General features: G+C 37.5%; 1 protein-coding gene across 1 annotated transcript in view; it reads right to left on the bottom strand.

The window, feature by feature from the left end:
* The window catches only part of adgrb1a (adhesion G protein-coupled receptor B1a), a 289,509-nt gene that overhangs the window by 19,112 nt on the left and 252,941 nt on the right, over positions 1-17,456 (bottom strand). The window contains exons 20-24 of the mRNA XM_072259584.1: positions 13,366-13,405; positions 12,401-12,484; positions 10,801-11,444; positions 5,415-5,468; positions 4,702-4,773 (exon numbers count right to left, since the gene is read on the bottom strand). Of these exons, the coding sequence (XP_072115685.1) occupies positions 4,702-4,773; positions 5,415-5,468; positions 10,801-11,444; positions 12,401-12,484; positions 13,366-13,405 (894 nt within the window). The remainder of the gene's footprint in view (positions 1-4,701; positions 4,774-5,414; positions 5,469-10,800; positions 11,445-12,400; positions 12,485-13,365; positions 13,406-17,456) is intronic.

The following is a 17,456-nucleotide window of genomic DNA, read 5'->3' as shown; positions in this document are numbered from 1 at the left end:
GTTTGGGAAGATTAGAGCTGTCTTCAGCCCCTCCCATTAGCTCTGTTTCCCTTCACTTGATTCCATCTACCTCTCTAGCTACAGTCCAAGGCTGCACAAGATTATTTGCAATTATCAGAATTACCCATTAATCAATTACAATCATCTGTTGTCCAATTTCTGTCCTGTGAAATGTATTGGGATATATGCCTGGGATAAAAGTGCAACATTAATGCAAGTTGTAGCACTAGAATCCATGCTTATTTACTTAGGAATGATCTGTTTTTCATTTTAGGGCGTGGTTATCAAAGATTCATTCAAATTAATCACATGTTTTAGAGTAACCTCACTTGTGCTGCTTTTATTTCCAAACCTGTAAAGCACTGTGGATCAGTCTCTGAAAACAACGACTGCAAGTGAAGCAGAACTGTGTATCAAGATGATGATGATGATGATGATGGAAAGTTCATCCAAAATATTAGCATATCTTTCAGATAGTGACTGATTACCTACTGTGCACTTCCAACAGTGTATGTTAGTATTCACAGAATGGGTGGGAGGAGGCTTAGCATTAACAGTGAATTCAACACTTAATCATAATGAAACCATTTATTTAAAAAAAAATTGTGGTGACAATGGCAAGTAGATCAGAGGGAGAGCTGTCTTCATTACTGAAAACAAAAAAGGATGCTGTTTACATTAGATTCGTGGAGGGAGTATATTCATGCAGTGATGGCGTTAATCATCATTCTGAGCTCCTCTTTCAGAATATACTTCCAGTTTTGCCAAAACGGCTTTCTTGGGAATATGCTATCTGTGTGGCTGAAGGTACGAGCCAAGCAAATTCCCCAAACAAACCATTTGGATACAACAATAAAGTGCTGCATCAATTTGCCGTTTCTCCGGAGATCGAGGAAAATTTCTACTCTCAGGAGTTAGATAATGACTCATACATAACTCATTTTTTAAACCACGTCTTTTAATATTTCATTGCTTATATGGGGTGTTGCAACATATCAGTCAAGTTACTGAACTAATAATGAGAAAAAAACAGCACAAGTAAAACAGAAACATGCTCAAATACCACCATATTAATTGGGGAGCCTACATTCAGTCATTTAAGTAACATTTGATCCACTACAACCTATCCCTGGCTGATCTCTGAAATGCCCCAACAAACCTAACTTTCTACGACGAGTTCATAAAGGAATAGAGAATAAATGCGGTCCTTGCCGGTGATGCCTATGTAATATGCAACAACAAAACAGCAACTGAAAAGGCATATCAGAGAGGCATTTAGGATACTAAGTGGAATAGAAAAGGCTACTATTCCAAGTTAAATCTCAAAGGAATCCAGGTACAAAGTAGTAAAAATGCAAGTTCAGAACTTGTGTCAGGATTGTTTCTCCAAAAGAACTGAAGACCTGAAACTGCAGTGGATAGCGTAGTACAGGACAATTTTGAGAAGCACTCAAAAGGCAAGTAGATTCTTTGGCAGACAGAAATGTTTCATTGAAAGGCAGCACCACATAAGCTCAAAGGATCAACTGCAAAACAATAGTTTCTGTACACCTAAGCAACACACACAATTTCCAACACCTGCACATTTTCTCTTGCCTGTTTCTGTATAGCTACTCAGTCATATGTGTGATCATTGACTCGGCAGGATGATTTTTGTTTTCAACATCCAAGTAAAACCATAATACATAATTTAACCAATGTATAGTGTATGTAAAAATATTTGGGGCAAATGTTAGTCAAGTATCAAGAATCAATGAATTGTTAAATAAACTAGTTGCTTCCAAATAGGAACATTATAAATAAATTTTAGATTTGGTGACTTTGATCAATGAGTTTATATGTATGTTGAAATCAATAAGGTATTCTTCAAATGAAGAATTTAAAGAAATTAAGTTTTAGAAGTTGAAATCCAATGAATAATGTAAACAATTTGTGACCACACTACATACTGTATATCCTTACAACAGAGCTACTAAAAGGCTCAAAATAAATTATAGTTTTTGTTAAATTATTTTTAGAAGTGATTCTGCAACCTAACCTTCAGATTTAACAATCCACAAAGTATCCAGATCTGATAGGTTGCATCCTCAAAGTAATTACAGATTCATTTGTTTAGTTCTTTGTAGGAGCACCATAAACACTTCAGAATTTTTTTTCCCAAAGAATTAGAGGGCAATGTAGTGAAGTTGGGAAAATATTGGCCAGACACATCTCATGTTCCATAGTTCAAAAATTAGGATAAGCACAGAATTCCAAAGGATTGGACTCTTCGTGATAATTTAACGAAGTGGAGATCCTCAATGAGAGTCCAGATTATTAAGATATTCAGATGTCAGTTGATTAGGAGCAGTATTTTCAGGAGGTACTTAATAAAGCACCTTCCTACTAAAATTTGTGGCATGTGGTAATAGTGTATGCGGAATTCAAAAGTATAGAAAGCTGAAAGGACACAGTTATCTTAAATACCGAGCATCTGCTTTCTAGTTATCTAGATGAGGTTTACATAATCAAAAGAGGAATCAAAATTTGATTAATTTCATATAAAATGGTCTTGCAAACTGTGAACTTATATTGGACCTCTTAAATTCCAAGAATTGTTTCCTGCTTTATACAGTACAGTAACAGTAAGGTGAAGAATTTAGTTGAAGGCTGGTACATCTGTGAATCCTCCTCCTCCCTTAATTGGTGCTCGAGTATGGTGTAATGTTTTATAGATGGGAAAGAAGGGAGAGTACATAATGGAGGTCTAAAGGAGACCTGAATTGATAGAGGTAAAGAATAGTAGGACTATTGTGCAAGTAAAGAGCCACAGAATGTTGAGCTGCAGAGAATCTATGAGCTCAGAGACGGTCAGGCCAGTGCTCTAGATCATAATGCAAGTAGATGCCATGTGTCTTATGCAGACATCTTGCCCCATTCACAGGTCATGCATGTATACATGAAATTTGAAAAGATGACCTCAAAATGTGTGTCAGGCATTGTTTAAAGCTACACTGCAATATAACTGTGTCATACAAGTACTGCAAGCTACACTGACAAATCACAAAAACTGAATTATTGCAGTTCACAGTGAGGCTTGCTTAAATGCAAACACGAGGAAATCTGCAGATGCTGGAAATTCAAGCAACACACACAAAATACTGATTAAATTCCTTTTTTCTTGCACTATCTAAATAATTTCTATGCTTGCATGCCTTGGAATATTAAAACTGGACATTAGTAAAGGAGAAATAGGTACGGTGCAGACATATGGAGGGGAAGGATTTATACAGATGAAATGCTGAATTTTAATAGCTGGTATGCCGGATATAAAAATCAAAGAAAGTGGAACTCAATTTGTACAACACATTGTTAAACTATCATTATAATATTGTGTAGAGTCCCTGGACCCCCATTACAGGGAGCATTAAACAAAAGATCATGCAAAGCTGAGATTTCCTGGAACTGTCTCATTATGGAGTATGATTACATGGTCTAATGAAGGACTCAAAAACCAGAAGCATCTCGCAGTAGAGCAGAGTGTGTTAAGAACGGACATAAAACACTCAAAATTAAGAAAATTTGATAGACATCATTAAATATTATTTCCACTGCCTAACAAATCAGCACAGGTGGTGTATGCGTTTTGAATAGTCACAAAAGAATTAAAAGAAAAGATAAAATATTTTTCTGAGAAATCCAGTCCCTTAACAATATTTTATCAGTGTTATGTAATTGAAAGTTGATTCTTCCTACCTTCAACTTCTGAGTGATTTCACATCACACCAGATAAGGCCTTTTGGCATGAGTCACTTTTGCACATCTAGCACAATTTTCCCTTTAGTCGTACACTGGATGACATGCTTTCCCTGCAGAACTATTTGAGAGCACTGTATAGGGTAACTAAGATAAAGCTGTCTGTAATGTAAGCTGTTGTCAGTCATGCTTAAGTATAATATGCTAGATTGGGACACCTATAAACTCGTCTATTACGTATTAAAGTCAATAGGTTATGTTTCGTAAGTCTACAATTATTCTTTAAGGAGGTAACTTAATTAAAGCATGAGAGTTGTTTTGTTGACATAATTCATTTGCACTTTTAGATGTTGTATGATAAAGTCCAATATCAGAAGGGTCTTTAGAAATCAACCAACTACGCACAACAATGATATGGGAATAGAAAACAGAATGCACTGAAAGCCATAAGCCCTGACTGAGGATAGTAACTTGTACCATTTCATGGCATATGTTCTTTGTCTCTTAATGTTCTGAATATCCATAAGTAAGTAGCAAGGGAAACAACTGGAATATAAAGTTTGCTAATGACACCAAACTCTACATGTAGATCATCAGAATGATTTGTAGCCTTCGAGACATTCGAATGAATTAAGTGGATGAGGTAATGAATATGAAATTATACGTAAATATGACATAACACATACACAGTGGGGAGACTATGCTCACAGGACTTGTAAAATTCATGATTAAACACCACATTTAAGGGTAATTTTCTTAATTCTGCTCCCAGTATGACGTTTTGCCTACTGGGAATGTGCATCAGCGATCTACATACACACCCTCCAAAGTATTCTGTCCTTCATATCAATTTTAGCGATAGAGAAACACAAATTTCCAATGTGAACTTTCAGCAAAATCAAACCAGGAGCACAAGGTCATAAAATCAGCCCTTTAGACTTCCATGTACAATTTTCATTATCCTACCTTCAACGGTACACTGACACATTGGAGAGAATTCAGGGATGAGCGACTAGGATTATTCTGGGATTTAGGGCTCTATAGATTGAAAAGAAAACACCAAGATCTGATCTTACTTCCATTGAAGAATTGTCAATTAAGGGACATACAGACAGACACAGATTATTCAACTTTGATTTCAATCATGGAACCAGCAAACACAAAAACAAATTTATCCAGCACCCCACAGGAGTGGAGATTTTAAGATTTCTACCCACTGAGACATTAATTGGGTAAGGCAGAACCTATAGGATCTGGAAAGGAAATATGCCAAATTGACTTTCTATATTCTATGCTGTGCAAATTAAGATCCGGAAATACAATTTATCAGAAATGCAAACTAACTTTTGTTTATTCAATTGGTGCAGAAGAAGAGTGGGATTTAATACGATAGGATTCTAACACACTGCAGTTTCTGAAACAACATAAATTCTACTCAAGTGAAAATGGTCTATTCTAAATCTGCAGGCAACAGTTCCCCATAGTCACCTTTAATATTGGTACAATGTATATAACTTCCTAGAAAACATATTTCCCCAGTTACGCTAAATAAATCACCCACCTGTATTGAAGACCATGCCTCTGGCAAGACCGCAGAAAAATCTATACAAAACTGTTTTACTATTTGCTTATTTTTAGGATAAGAAGACAATATATTTAATCTGTTAGAAATTTTATACCTTGGGCAGCTCACTATAAGTTTGCAAGGTTTGCATTTGTGTCCTTTTCCACAACTGCAAAAAAAAAGTTATTCTTCGGTTAACTCCTAACTCACGCAAATCTTCACGTGCCAATCCAGAAAACAAATTGCCAGGAAATTAAGTTGCATTGGAAACATAACCAATTCCATTGCACTGTTGGCCCAAAGAGCAATTTTTTTTTTACTCCATGGAGACACAGTTAAAACTGTGCAGCCTTGGTTCATACTTCCTCCCCCATGTTAGGGGGAACTATGGCCAATTGGAATGTTCCAAACTCCACATGATAAAAATCAACAAATTCAGATTTCACAATGCAGAAAAACAACATGTTCACATTAACTTTTAACAACAAAATACATGGTATAGAAATAAAATTTAATAACCCACAATTGTTCAAAGCAGTAAGTGTGCTCAAATCTATGGATTTTTCTGGTTTTTCAACTAATCTTCAGTCAACGTTAAGGTCAAAGTCTCAAAGAAATTCTATTCAGGGCTGTTTTGCCCATTTCCTTCAAGTAAATGTATTCCATATTTCATAGGAGAATATTCTGCTGGTTCCTGTTAACACTGAGCTCCTGTTGAGGCAAGCATCTCTAACTATAACAGGAATCAGCTGGTTTCCTCAGACACCATTAACAAGTACAATTTTCTAGTATGTTGCTTTCAAAGTAATGAAACCATTCCTACATGAAAAAAATATAGAATCATTTATCTTTCAAGTGATTTGGCTACATTCCAAGAAAAAGTCTCCCAATACTGTACCTATACATTAATTTGAATATTTGGTGAAAGGAAACAATATTGAATGCTAATTTTTTTAAATTTTAGAGAATTTAGTTACCTGTATACTTATCTGTAAGCCCCAGTCATTCCTTCTTAATTTGATTAATATTCTAAAATTGGAAGCCAGAGACAAGGGGAACAAAATGTTTGCATGCATCTTTCCGTAGTAACTATACTCATTATCTCAGTAATTATGACTCATTATCAGTGCCATAACTTCGTATTTGTGATACTATTGGACTTGAAATGGGAGTCCATACTAAATTTCATAACCAGACTTCCTCCAAGTTGCGACTCCAAGTCACAAGGAGCATTTGAGATAAGCACCAGTCGACACATGGAATAACACGGAAGGATGCCCACAGGTCAGCATGTACGCATTGGGCTGAATGGTCTACTTCAGTACCAAATGTTTCCATTACTCTATAAATTTTCCATTACTACATTTGAAATTCTGAAGCACTGCTCTTCCCCTTTTACGTGCAAAGTTCCCTTTTTGAAGTGAAGTAGAGAATGCTAGAATTAAGCAGCAGGACATGGCTCTGTGGAGAAACAGTCAGGTCAATGATCTATCATCAGAACCTGAATAACAGTTAATCAGTAGAACATTTCTCTTCCCAATGAACCTGGTGAGGATTTCTAGCATGGATGATTTTATATCAAATTTTCAGAATTTCAGTACTGTTGGATTTTCTGATATTGTTCAGAATATGAACATCAATTTAACGGTGCATGAGATAAAAGCCAGTCAGTGATATCCAGCCTCTGCATGAATGCTTCAAACTGGTGATTCCAACTTATCCAACTTCGTACCCTCTCAGTACATAATGCTACCTAAATATATCACTTAGTCAGCGGATCCTTTGCTATATGCTTTGGAATGAGAAGAGCCCACCAAGCGTTGGTCTGGGCTAGACGGACACTACTTCTAACAACCAATGGAATGGTTGACTCCATTTCAGGTACTACTACAGTATCCCAAACCAAACAGCATTGATAATGGTATGTTGAAAGTCACAGCGTATATGAAAGCTAGACAAAGTTAAGATTTATTTTGTGTTTTCTCACTGTATCTTTTGGAAAAACTTTAATCGTGACCATAAATTGCGATCTTTACCATGTGTTTTAACTGACTCAGTGGTTCAGTATTGCTTAGGAAGATTCTGCTTGGATAAAACCTTGGAAAACTTAGATCTTCATGCTGATCAGAGCTCGCAAAGCAGTGAAGACAGCAACAAGCCTGGAGACTGCAAACTATGCCCGTAAGTGATAAAAGGCCTTAGAGAACAAAGGATCATAATAATGTCAATGAGGAAGTTTATGAGAATGAAAAAGATACACTGCAATATAGAGGAAAGTACCTTGGATGGAAGCATTATGTAACCAGATAAAGTAATTTTCAGTGATTAAGTTTGAAAACTCCCTCTTGAGGGCTCAGAGCTCTCTCTAGCTCAACACACTGGACACCAAGATGTCAATAATGTGTTGTCAATGAAGTACATCAACCAGGGCAACTTTAGCCTGAAAGCTTTAACAAAGTCTGGCCCAGAGAAGCATGGCCAACAATGTAGGTAATGTCTAAACAATTAGTCAGATGAAGGCCAATAGCAGAGACCAGCAGCAGCTCATGTTTGCTGTACCTTATGCTTTGAAGCACCCTTTCACTAGTTTCAGATATGCAGCCTCCTTTCCCATTCATGGGGGGCTTTCAGCGCCCAAAAAGAATTCAAAACAACCCACACACTATCACTTTCAACTCCTTGCTGCTGATTATAGTGGTAAGAATTAGACAGCTGGCCGTTGAAAATCCCCTCCCAAATTTTACATTACATCCTCCTAAAAAGTACGACCTTGACAATATGCTATAGATTCTAACGTACACATGGTTAATAATTTTTATTCTTCTCTCAGTGATTTTTAAATTAAGAGTACCAATACCTAAAATATTTTGGAAAACCCCTTCACCTGAATATAAGAGGAATCATTAATCTCCATAAAATCAACTGGTTAATCCCTATTTCAGCGAACTGTTAAAGGCTTCGAGGGTGGAAAAAGATCCAGAGTTGATGTAAAACTCTCCATAGTCAGTCATAGCAAGTTGGAGGAAATCTATATCATCACATGTGCTTTTGAAAATCAAGATAAATGTCCAACGGGCAACAATTGGCCTACAAGTATCAACAGGGCATGGTTGAAATGCATAATTCAACAGTCTTGAGATGATTTCATGTACATTTCATTCTAGTTTTATTTTCACAACAAAATCTGTACTCACAGGCAAAGAAAATGGAGTAAACGATTCTGCTGTTGTGGATATTCATTTGCTGAAGTGGCTCTTGTTAAAATAACATTCTTCCTGAAGTGATTGGCAAAATCATTAGATTTAAAAAAAATAGGTCTGCTATGACCCTAATTTAGGGTGTATCTGAATTAAACAAACATAGCTCTGTTCTGTGCTTGGAAGCTATTTCCTTTCAATCTGATTTTTGCTTTCACTTTCTAGCAGTCAACATCCAACACCTTCCCCATTTCACTCGCCCTCACCCACTTCCACCATAACCATCTGCCACATTCCCCTGAACATACTAGGTGGGTAAGCCAAGTGAACAGATTGTCATCCACAATACTTTCATTTGGCACTACTTGAGACGACTTGAGGAGCCTGTGATCTCAGCCTGGGGTGACTTGCATTCTTCCTTCCTTCCTGAAAAGAATCAGAGCCCTTCTCTCACAAAGGTAAAAGTTAGAACTGAGTGTTGAGAAATTACATAAACAAAGATGTGCTTCTTTTATTCAGGGTGATGGCTGCCATCTGCTTGAGTTGTATATATTGTTTGCCATATTTTCAGCTAGTGAGCAGCAAATTTTGATAATATGCAAATTGGAAGGTAATCTTCATGGGCGTTGACTGTATATACCTTCTACTGTTCCCATGCTTGAAAGGCTAGTTGAAGAAGCTTCTTCATGATTGGGCTGTAGTATTAACAGATAGTATGCATTTCAGCCATGGTAAATACTGTAGATGATGGGGGAGAAAATGGTCAAGATGATTGACAGGAAATGCAGCATTGGCTGCCAAGGACAGTGTTGATCCTGTTCAATAATCTTTGGAGTTAGACTCATCTAAGCTAACACTGCTTCATTGTACTCCTGGCTTAGATAAGATATAGACAATAGACAATAGGTGCAGGAGTAGGTCATTCAGCCCTTCGAGCCAGCACCACCATTCACTGTGATCATGGGTGATGATCCACGATCAGTACCCTGTTCCTGCCTTCTCCCCATATAGGAGCAGAATTAGGCCACTTGGTCCATCGAGTCTGCTCCACATATGCACAGTGAAGGGGCTTTGGGAAGTCATCAGCTGATCAGAATACCAAATACCTGACATGCTCCTGTAGCCACAATATTTATCTGGCTGATTCAGTGAAACATGGTCTAAGATAATAGTGACAGGGAAGTTGATGATAGCACTGAATAAAAAGAGGGTGGTAGTTATATACTCGCTTTTTGGAAGTGGGCAATGGTTGGTAGTGGGCATGGCGAATAGTGCTGCTGGTTCATGCCTCCAATCTGGACTTCAGTCTTCCAGTGCTCTTCTGTGAAGCTTGGATGTTCGCTAAGTGGTTGTGGGCACTTTCCCTGGGTGCTCCCGTTTCCTTGCACATCTTAAGGATGTGCAAGGTAGATTCAGTGGCTGACTTAAATTACCTTTGGTGCAGGTGGCTGGTAGAAATGGTGTAGAGTTAATGGACATTGAGGCAGAGTAGCTCACATGAAAACCAGTGGAAATGGCACTGATCAGATCCTTCTTTTGAGGCAAAATACACACAATGGGCCAATTTACCTCCTGCAACATTGTAAATAAAAATGAATAATGCTGTAGCATATATACTAGTTATAAATATTAATTGTGTTTCTAAGGCTCCAACTTATTAAACAGTTGTCTGATCAACTACTCCATGTACATGGAACGTTCTAGTCAGTTTATGAAGAACCTTGAATGAACTACATACATATACAACTAATCTCCTTAATGGGACAACATCTAAAAAGTATCTCATGAAAACTTCTTTTTAACCTGAAAAAAAAACATAGCATTGATTTTGGGTTAAAATTTTCACTCAGATATTCTCTACAGATTAACTTTTTACTCATTTTTATAAATGTGTGTATAGTCACTTGGTATCAAATATTCTCATGCATATATATATTTGCACACTCTACAATAGACTTCCGGAGGGAGCAAGAACCTACTGAGCAAGCACAGTTTATAGTCATAGTCTAGTCCAAGCCTGGATGCTGTTCATGTCTTGCTACACAAGGTCACAGACATTTTGACATCTTATCAGCTACAACAGAGCTGAACATTAACACAAGGCTCTGAAACTGCAAGTCATGTTTCACTGAAGCTGTGACAATATTTAATATAGGAAACCAAAATATTTCAAAAAGAGGTTTCAGATAATTATTTGCAGCTTGTCATTATACTTTTGACTGCTTCTGCCAAATTAGAAACAGAAAAGATAAAAATAAAATCTGAAACTTGCTCAGTGAAAGACACCCCACTTGATTTCCTTACCTCTAAAGAGCTTGTGGATAATGTAGAAACTGTCTCACTTTTGGATACCATCCCCGAGTTCCCTGAATCACCTGCATCACACAGGTTATTGGGAGGTTGGGCTTCGTTTGTAGCACTCTGTGTCTGGTGGCCAGGAGAAGCCCTTTCATTGCAAGAAATGTTGATGCGATCCATTGGGGTGTTTTTAGCACAAAACCCACTGTCTGCATTGAGGTGAATAAGTCTAGTCTGGGGCAATTGACTAATGTTAATGTTATATTTACTTTCGTCTTTTGGTTTGGCCCTCAGGGTTGAGGTATTGGTGGGCAGAATGACATAGTTAGTATCCATCACTGGTTCCTGTGCTCGTGCTAGCTCTGAGTCTAACTGCTTGAAAATGTCACCGTCACATATATACATTGATTTTGGTTGTTCACTCTTATTTAATTTCAAGGTGTGGTCACTAAACTCGTTCACATTTAACGATCCTGGATAATTCAGCGATCCCTGGAGATGCATTTTTGACACATTTGCTGGAAGACTTGAAAAGCCAGATAACTTCTGATGGGTGAATTTTATTTTCATCTCGTCTTCATGGGCCATCGAGCGCTTCAGTGTTCCTGTGAGCGTCCCTGTTCTGACTGCGTTGATATCCTTATTTAAAACTGCAATGTGGAGAATAACAACTGATTTATATTTCATCAATGCATTTGGAAAATGCTGCATATCATTCAACACATGTTTCTGGATGGTTCTGTTTCTGTTTAATGGCAAGCAACATGTGGCAAAGTGCTACATGAACAGGAAACCACCAACAGAATCACCAGATGTTCACAGCTGTTTTATTGAACCTCTTAAAGGGCTCTAATTACATAAATATGATTGCATTCTATGGTTTCCCTGAAAGACTGGGTTTTTAAAATTTGTATATAAAGCAATAATATCATAGCAATAAAGATATTCATACTAAGAAATAATTTTATTGCTATAGACTTAAACAAAAAAAATCAGTAAAGTATATATTTAAACAAAATTGTTTTATATAAAACATAAAAGAAATTTGGTCTCAATCTATTTAACTCTTTGTCATGTATCTCCCATTCTCATTAGTTTAAAGTGAATCTCTAACTCCTTAAATTGAAAGGACTTAAATATGCAATTAATCTATAAGCACATGAAAGGTTTATCTTGCTACAAAAATATTATCTAAGCAAACCATGTAAATTTAAGTCTGCAATAATTGAATGGTGTGGATGTTGCATCAAACCCAGAATGTCCTCTACATTAATTATAACAACACTATTCCCCTCCCAATTAGCTTTCAGTGTTTAAGATAATTTTCTTGTTTTCCTTTTTTCTTCCACTATTCCAAAGCAAATAGTCTCTGATTCTGTTGTTATTTTGTTTAATTAATTTGTAACCATTCTCAACTCGTGTTTTTGTGATGATCCTACCATACACATCAGCATTTAAATTGCATTTTCTCACAGAGGCTGGTGTCATTAATGAAAGTTCACATTAGTATAGTTAGGGGGGGGATGCTCTACTGTGATTGGGATTAAAGACAATTTGGTGGTGTAGAGGGAGCTTTATTCCGTTTCTAGCCCATGCTATTCCTAACCTGGGAGTGCTTGATCCTGACACTGCTTTCTCAAAGTAGAAAAGTGATCCACTCCCCAGCGCTGACATCCTTCAGCTTGATAAACTAAAAAGAATATGAATTTAAAGAAAGAATAACTAAAACTGAGTCTCAAATAGTGTTGCAATACAATCCACTCTTGTCGAGAAAAAAACAACTCAAATATGCAGTTTATAAATACATATTTTCCATAAGATCAGCATGTAAAATGCCAGCTGTATGTTTTAATTATAGCTGTTTCAGAGACAACTAATCAAATAATTTATAAACACTCCTCAGAGGATCTTGAAAATTAATTATTTACCATGGCAAACAAATATACATCATATAATATTTCTTTTATTAGCTATATTTGAATGCTTGATCAGAACTCCAATTAGGGTGTCAATTTGGAGCATAAGCTTTAACAAGTCCTCCACACTAACAACCAAAAAAAAAACACCGTCATATAGTATAGACAATGAAGTGGATGAGTTTCCTTTGAGCTTTTTCTGTCAATCTTTAAATTGGTTAAACCGTTTCTTATACAGGAATATTGCTGAATGAAAGAAAACTCAAACACTAAATCACCTCATTGACCTTTTAAGCTTTTAAAATAAATAGAAAAATATGGCCACAAATATTAATCCCATTCAGGATATGCAGCAATGCTTGAAGTACACTTGAGCTGTTGGTTATGAAGGGAGGTAAAGAAAGGAAAATCAGTTCAGTCTCCTGATGGCCTCCAGAAGCCATCTATGGATGATGCACAAGGGCATCAATGACAATGTGAATGGGTTCAGTGGCTGAAGCCACCTTTGGCCAAACAGCCTGGCAACAAGCAATGCTGTGAATCCCTTCACAAAAACATGGGTTATTTGGTCAAAGTAGAAGATGATACCTGCAGAATAATTCCACAGCAAGAATTATGAGGTAAAAAATAAAACAAACATTATTTTATCACTTACCTGATCTACATGCCATATCTACATCCTTTTCAAAGTCAGTCTATAAAAGTTAGGGAAAAATAGTTTAGAAAAAATGACACATATTGTTACTGCGTGTCTTTTTCCTGACATTTCACGCTCCTTTCTTGCTTCAGCAATGACTGTCTGGGTGATAGTATGCTGAATCACTCTTGGATCTCAATACTGCTTGAAATTGATGCTTCTCATGACTAACAGGCTCAACTAATTCCACTGAAGAGGACACCTCACTGCACTTTGTAAGACAAGTCCCCATTTGAAAGCCTCATCAAAAAGAAACATTGATTGGAGAACTGGAAGTGATTTTAATCCCTGGATAACTGGAAGCAATGTCATTTGAGTATACTGAGTACTGTTCCGAATTCTCGATTCCACTGTCTACTATCCTTAACTTTTGTGGGCTCAACAGAGATGCCCTCCCGGCAAACCCCTTCCTTTCTAGAGCCCACAACAGTATGACTCATACCTCTGCTGGCTCCATTCAGTTCCACCATTCACAGAACTTTGGCTAGAGAGTGTACCCCGCAGTTTTCCAATTCTGACTAAAAACAGCAATCAAGGTCACATATACATCTAACAGGTGTTCCTAACCTGAGATCCACAGACCTCTTGCTTAATGATTTTGGTCCACGGCATAAAAAAGTTGGCAACTCCTTATCTAATTGAATCAGATTTCTACATTCAAAGATGCTTTAAACAGATGGATAATTTGCACAGCAAGTACTGCAAGAGCCATATTTTCATTATTTAGAGGTTGCTAACTTCGTATTGGGATTATTGGCATCTTTAATGCTTGGTCAAAGTAGTATATTTCAGTTGCACTGATTCCAAAAACAAGTTTATCATTAACAATGTTTAGTGTTTACCAGACCAGTTCATGGGATAGGAGGTTTATCATACAAGAAGAGAGAATGAGTAGGATTGGTCTCTATTCTTCAGAAGAGTGCACAGTGACCTCACTGAAACAAAATTTGCCACAGGATGTTTCACCTGGCTAAGTATTCTCAAGTTCAGATTGGATCAGAATTAACAAAACAATACATAGTGGGAAATGGCACACCTCAAGGTAGTGTGATTAGCCCGTTACTTTTCATCATTATGATCAATGATGTCTTCACGAAGGTACCAGTGGATATAGGTAGGTCACTGTTTGCAGATGATGGGGCCTTGTGGAAAAGAAGCAGGAACATGGAGCATATAATCAGGAAACTACAAGGAGCAATTGATGAAGTGGTGGAGTGGGGTTACGATTGGGGATGTAGATTTTCAATAGAAAAAACTCAAACTGCATTTTTCACCAGGAAAAGAATTGAGGTAGGGAAGAAGTTAAGGATGTATGGGATTGAATTAGAAAGGGTTGGATCATTTAAATTTCTGGGAGTTATATTTGATTCACAATTAACATGGGCAGACCATATCAGGAAAGTTGAGGAGAAGTGTAAAAAAAGTAATAAATGTGATGTTTGACTGGTAGGGAACGGGGAGCAAGTTGTTCAGCGTTGGAGAGAATGTATGTGCCTTTAGTAAGATCTGTGTTGGACTATGGAAATAATAGTATATGGATCAGCAGCTAGGTCTCTTATAAGGAAACTGGATGTGATTCAGGCTCAGGCTTTGAGAGTGTGCAATAGGGCTTTTAAAACATCACCAGTATCAGCCCTACAGGTAGAAGTGGGAGTAATGCCTTTGGAACTAAGAAGGATGCAATTGATGGCAAACTACTGGGCTAATTTGCAGGGGCATAATGATTCTTACCCTGCAAAAGGAGTGTTGCAGGAGTGCTGGTAAAGTGGGAGGTTTCAGTGGGATAACTTTAGTCGGGTAGGGAATGATATTGTTAAAGAAACTGAAGTGTTTGATCTAAGGTTAAGTCCTTCAGTAGTTTATCCGGTTGTGGTTCCATGGAAGCTTGAATGGCCTGACATAGACTGGCATTTGTTAGAGGTAAAAAGAAAAGGAAAATATAAAACTGATTTGGTAAGTGCATTTAACTGTCATCTGATGGAAAAGTATAGTTATTATACTCAGATTTATACAGATGGTGCTAAGGATCCTGAAACAGGAGTGACAGGGTTTGGGGTAGCTATACCAGCAAAAGAAATTGGAATCAGCAGAAGAACATCTAATAAGTTAGGGGTGTATACAGTGGAGATGCTGGCAGTGTTGGTTGCGTTGCAATGGGTAGAGAAAGCTAGGCAAGTCAAAGTGTTGATATGCTCAGATTCATCCTGTCCTAACAAGTTTGTCTTTTCACTCAAACAGTTGGCAAGATGTATTTTATGAAGTCCTTCAGTCAGTCACAAGAATTGCAGATCAGGGAGGTCAGGTAAAATTTCTATGGGTTCCAGCACATGTAGAGGTGAAGGGGAATGAGAGGGTGGATGAGTTGGCAAAGAGGGTGTTAAAGAAAGAAAATATAGAAATGCACATCAGTATCAGTAAAGCAGAGGTTAAGTGTGTAATCTGGGAAAAAAAATCAACCAAATCTGGCAAGAAAGATGGGAAAGGGAGGCATTTATATCAAATACAAAAGAGTGTTGCAGGTACTAGGGTAGGTAGTGAATACAGAAGAGAGGAAACTGTGTGGACTAGGTTAAGGCTGGGACACTGTGCATTAAATAAAACATTGAAAATGATAGGGAAACACCAGACAGGATTGTGTGAGGAGTGTCAGGAAGAGGAGTCAGTAGAACATGTAGTTCTGAGTTGCAGGAAGTATAGGATAGAGAGAGAGATGATGAGAATTAACCTAAGGGAATTGGGGGTGCAGGAATTCACATTAAAAGGGTTGCTGGGCATGAATGAGACAGCACAGGTCAGGGTACTTTTAGCTTTCTTAAGGGGTACAGGGTTTTTTTATAGGGTATGATGGATAAGCAGGAATAGGGTACTAGGATGGCAAAAGATGGAAGGATAAAATGTAGGTTAGGGTGTGTGAGGGTGTGTGAGGGGGGGGGAGAGAGAGAGAGAGAGAGAGAGAAAGAAAGAAAGAAAAAGAATGAGAATGAGAATTTAGAATACAAGTCTATTACACACACTCCGGAGCAGAAGGTGGTGGTAATGCACCATTAAGCTAGGTGCCAACCGCCATAAAATAAAAAGAAGATTTCTCGAATGAGGGGTCAGAGTCTTAAAATAAGTCACCACTGAAATGGGCAAGAATTTCTCCACTCTTACACTAGAGTCTTGGGAATTCCCTACTCTGAAAGGCTGTGGCAACTTAGTCTTTTAAAATTAAGATAAATGGATTTTAGGTTCTTAGGGAAATGAGGGATACAAAAGAAAAATGGTATCAAGGGACTAAAATCAATTATGATCTAGTAAGGGGATAAATGGTTGACACACATTCCTATGTTTTATATTTTATATCCTGTATTATAGCAGTGACAGCACTGACAGCACTTTTGAAGTAACTCATTGAAGAGAGCATGTTTTGAAGTACACTTTGTGGTACCCAAAGTTTGTGAAAGGCCCTTTAAAGTGATGAGCTTTCAGTCCATGGCAGGCACAGATACTACATTCTCATCAGATGTACACCTCTCTTCTTGTGATAAAATGGAATATTTTTCACTTTGAGATTGAAAGACACTGGTGGGGAGATTAGATTTAGATTTAGAGATACAGCAGGGTAACAGGCCGTTCCAGCCCAGCAAGCCTGCGCTACTCAATTACACCCATACGATCAGTTAGCCTACTAACTCATTCAACTTAGAAATGTGCGTGGAAACCGCAGTACCCAGAGGAAAACCACAGGGTCACAAGGAGAATGTACAAAGTGTTCGTGTTTCACTCATCGCATGGATGGAGTATGAGAGAGTGACGATCAAATCACTGGATTAGCATCCCAGCTATCTGGAAGTCATCCAGAGATACAAGATCAAATCACGATGGAATCTGAATTTCAATTTATTAAGTAGAATTTAGAACAAAAAGCAGCATCAACAATAGCATATTATAAATTGTGTTTATGTGGCTCTAGAACCATAGTTATGTGGTTGATTCTTTGTCCTTTGAAATGGTAGGCAACGGAATTGGTGGGCCTTACCAATGACATCCATATCTCATCAGAGAAT

The sequence above is a fragment of the Mobula birostris genome, chromosome 1, assembly GCF_030028105.1.
Source record: "Mobula birostris isolate sMobBir1 chromosome 1, sMobBir1.hap1, whole genome shotgun sequence".
NCBI lineage: Eukaryota > Metazoa > Chordata > Chondrichthyes > Myliobatiformes > Myliobatidae > Mobula > Mobula birostris.
The sequence above is the reverse complement of the archived record's forward strand: the minus strand, read 5'-3'. Positions and strand labels throughout refer to the sequence as shown.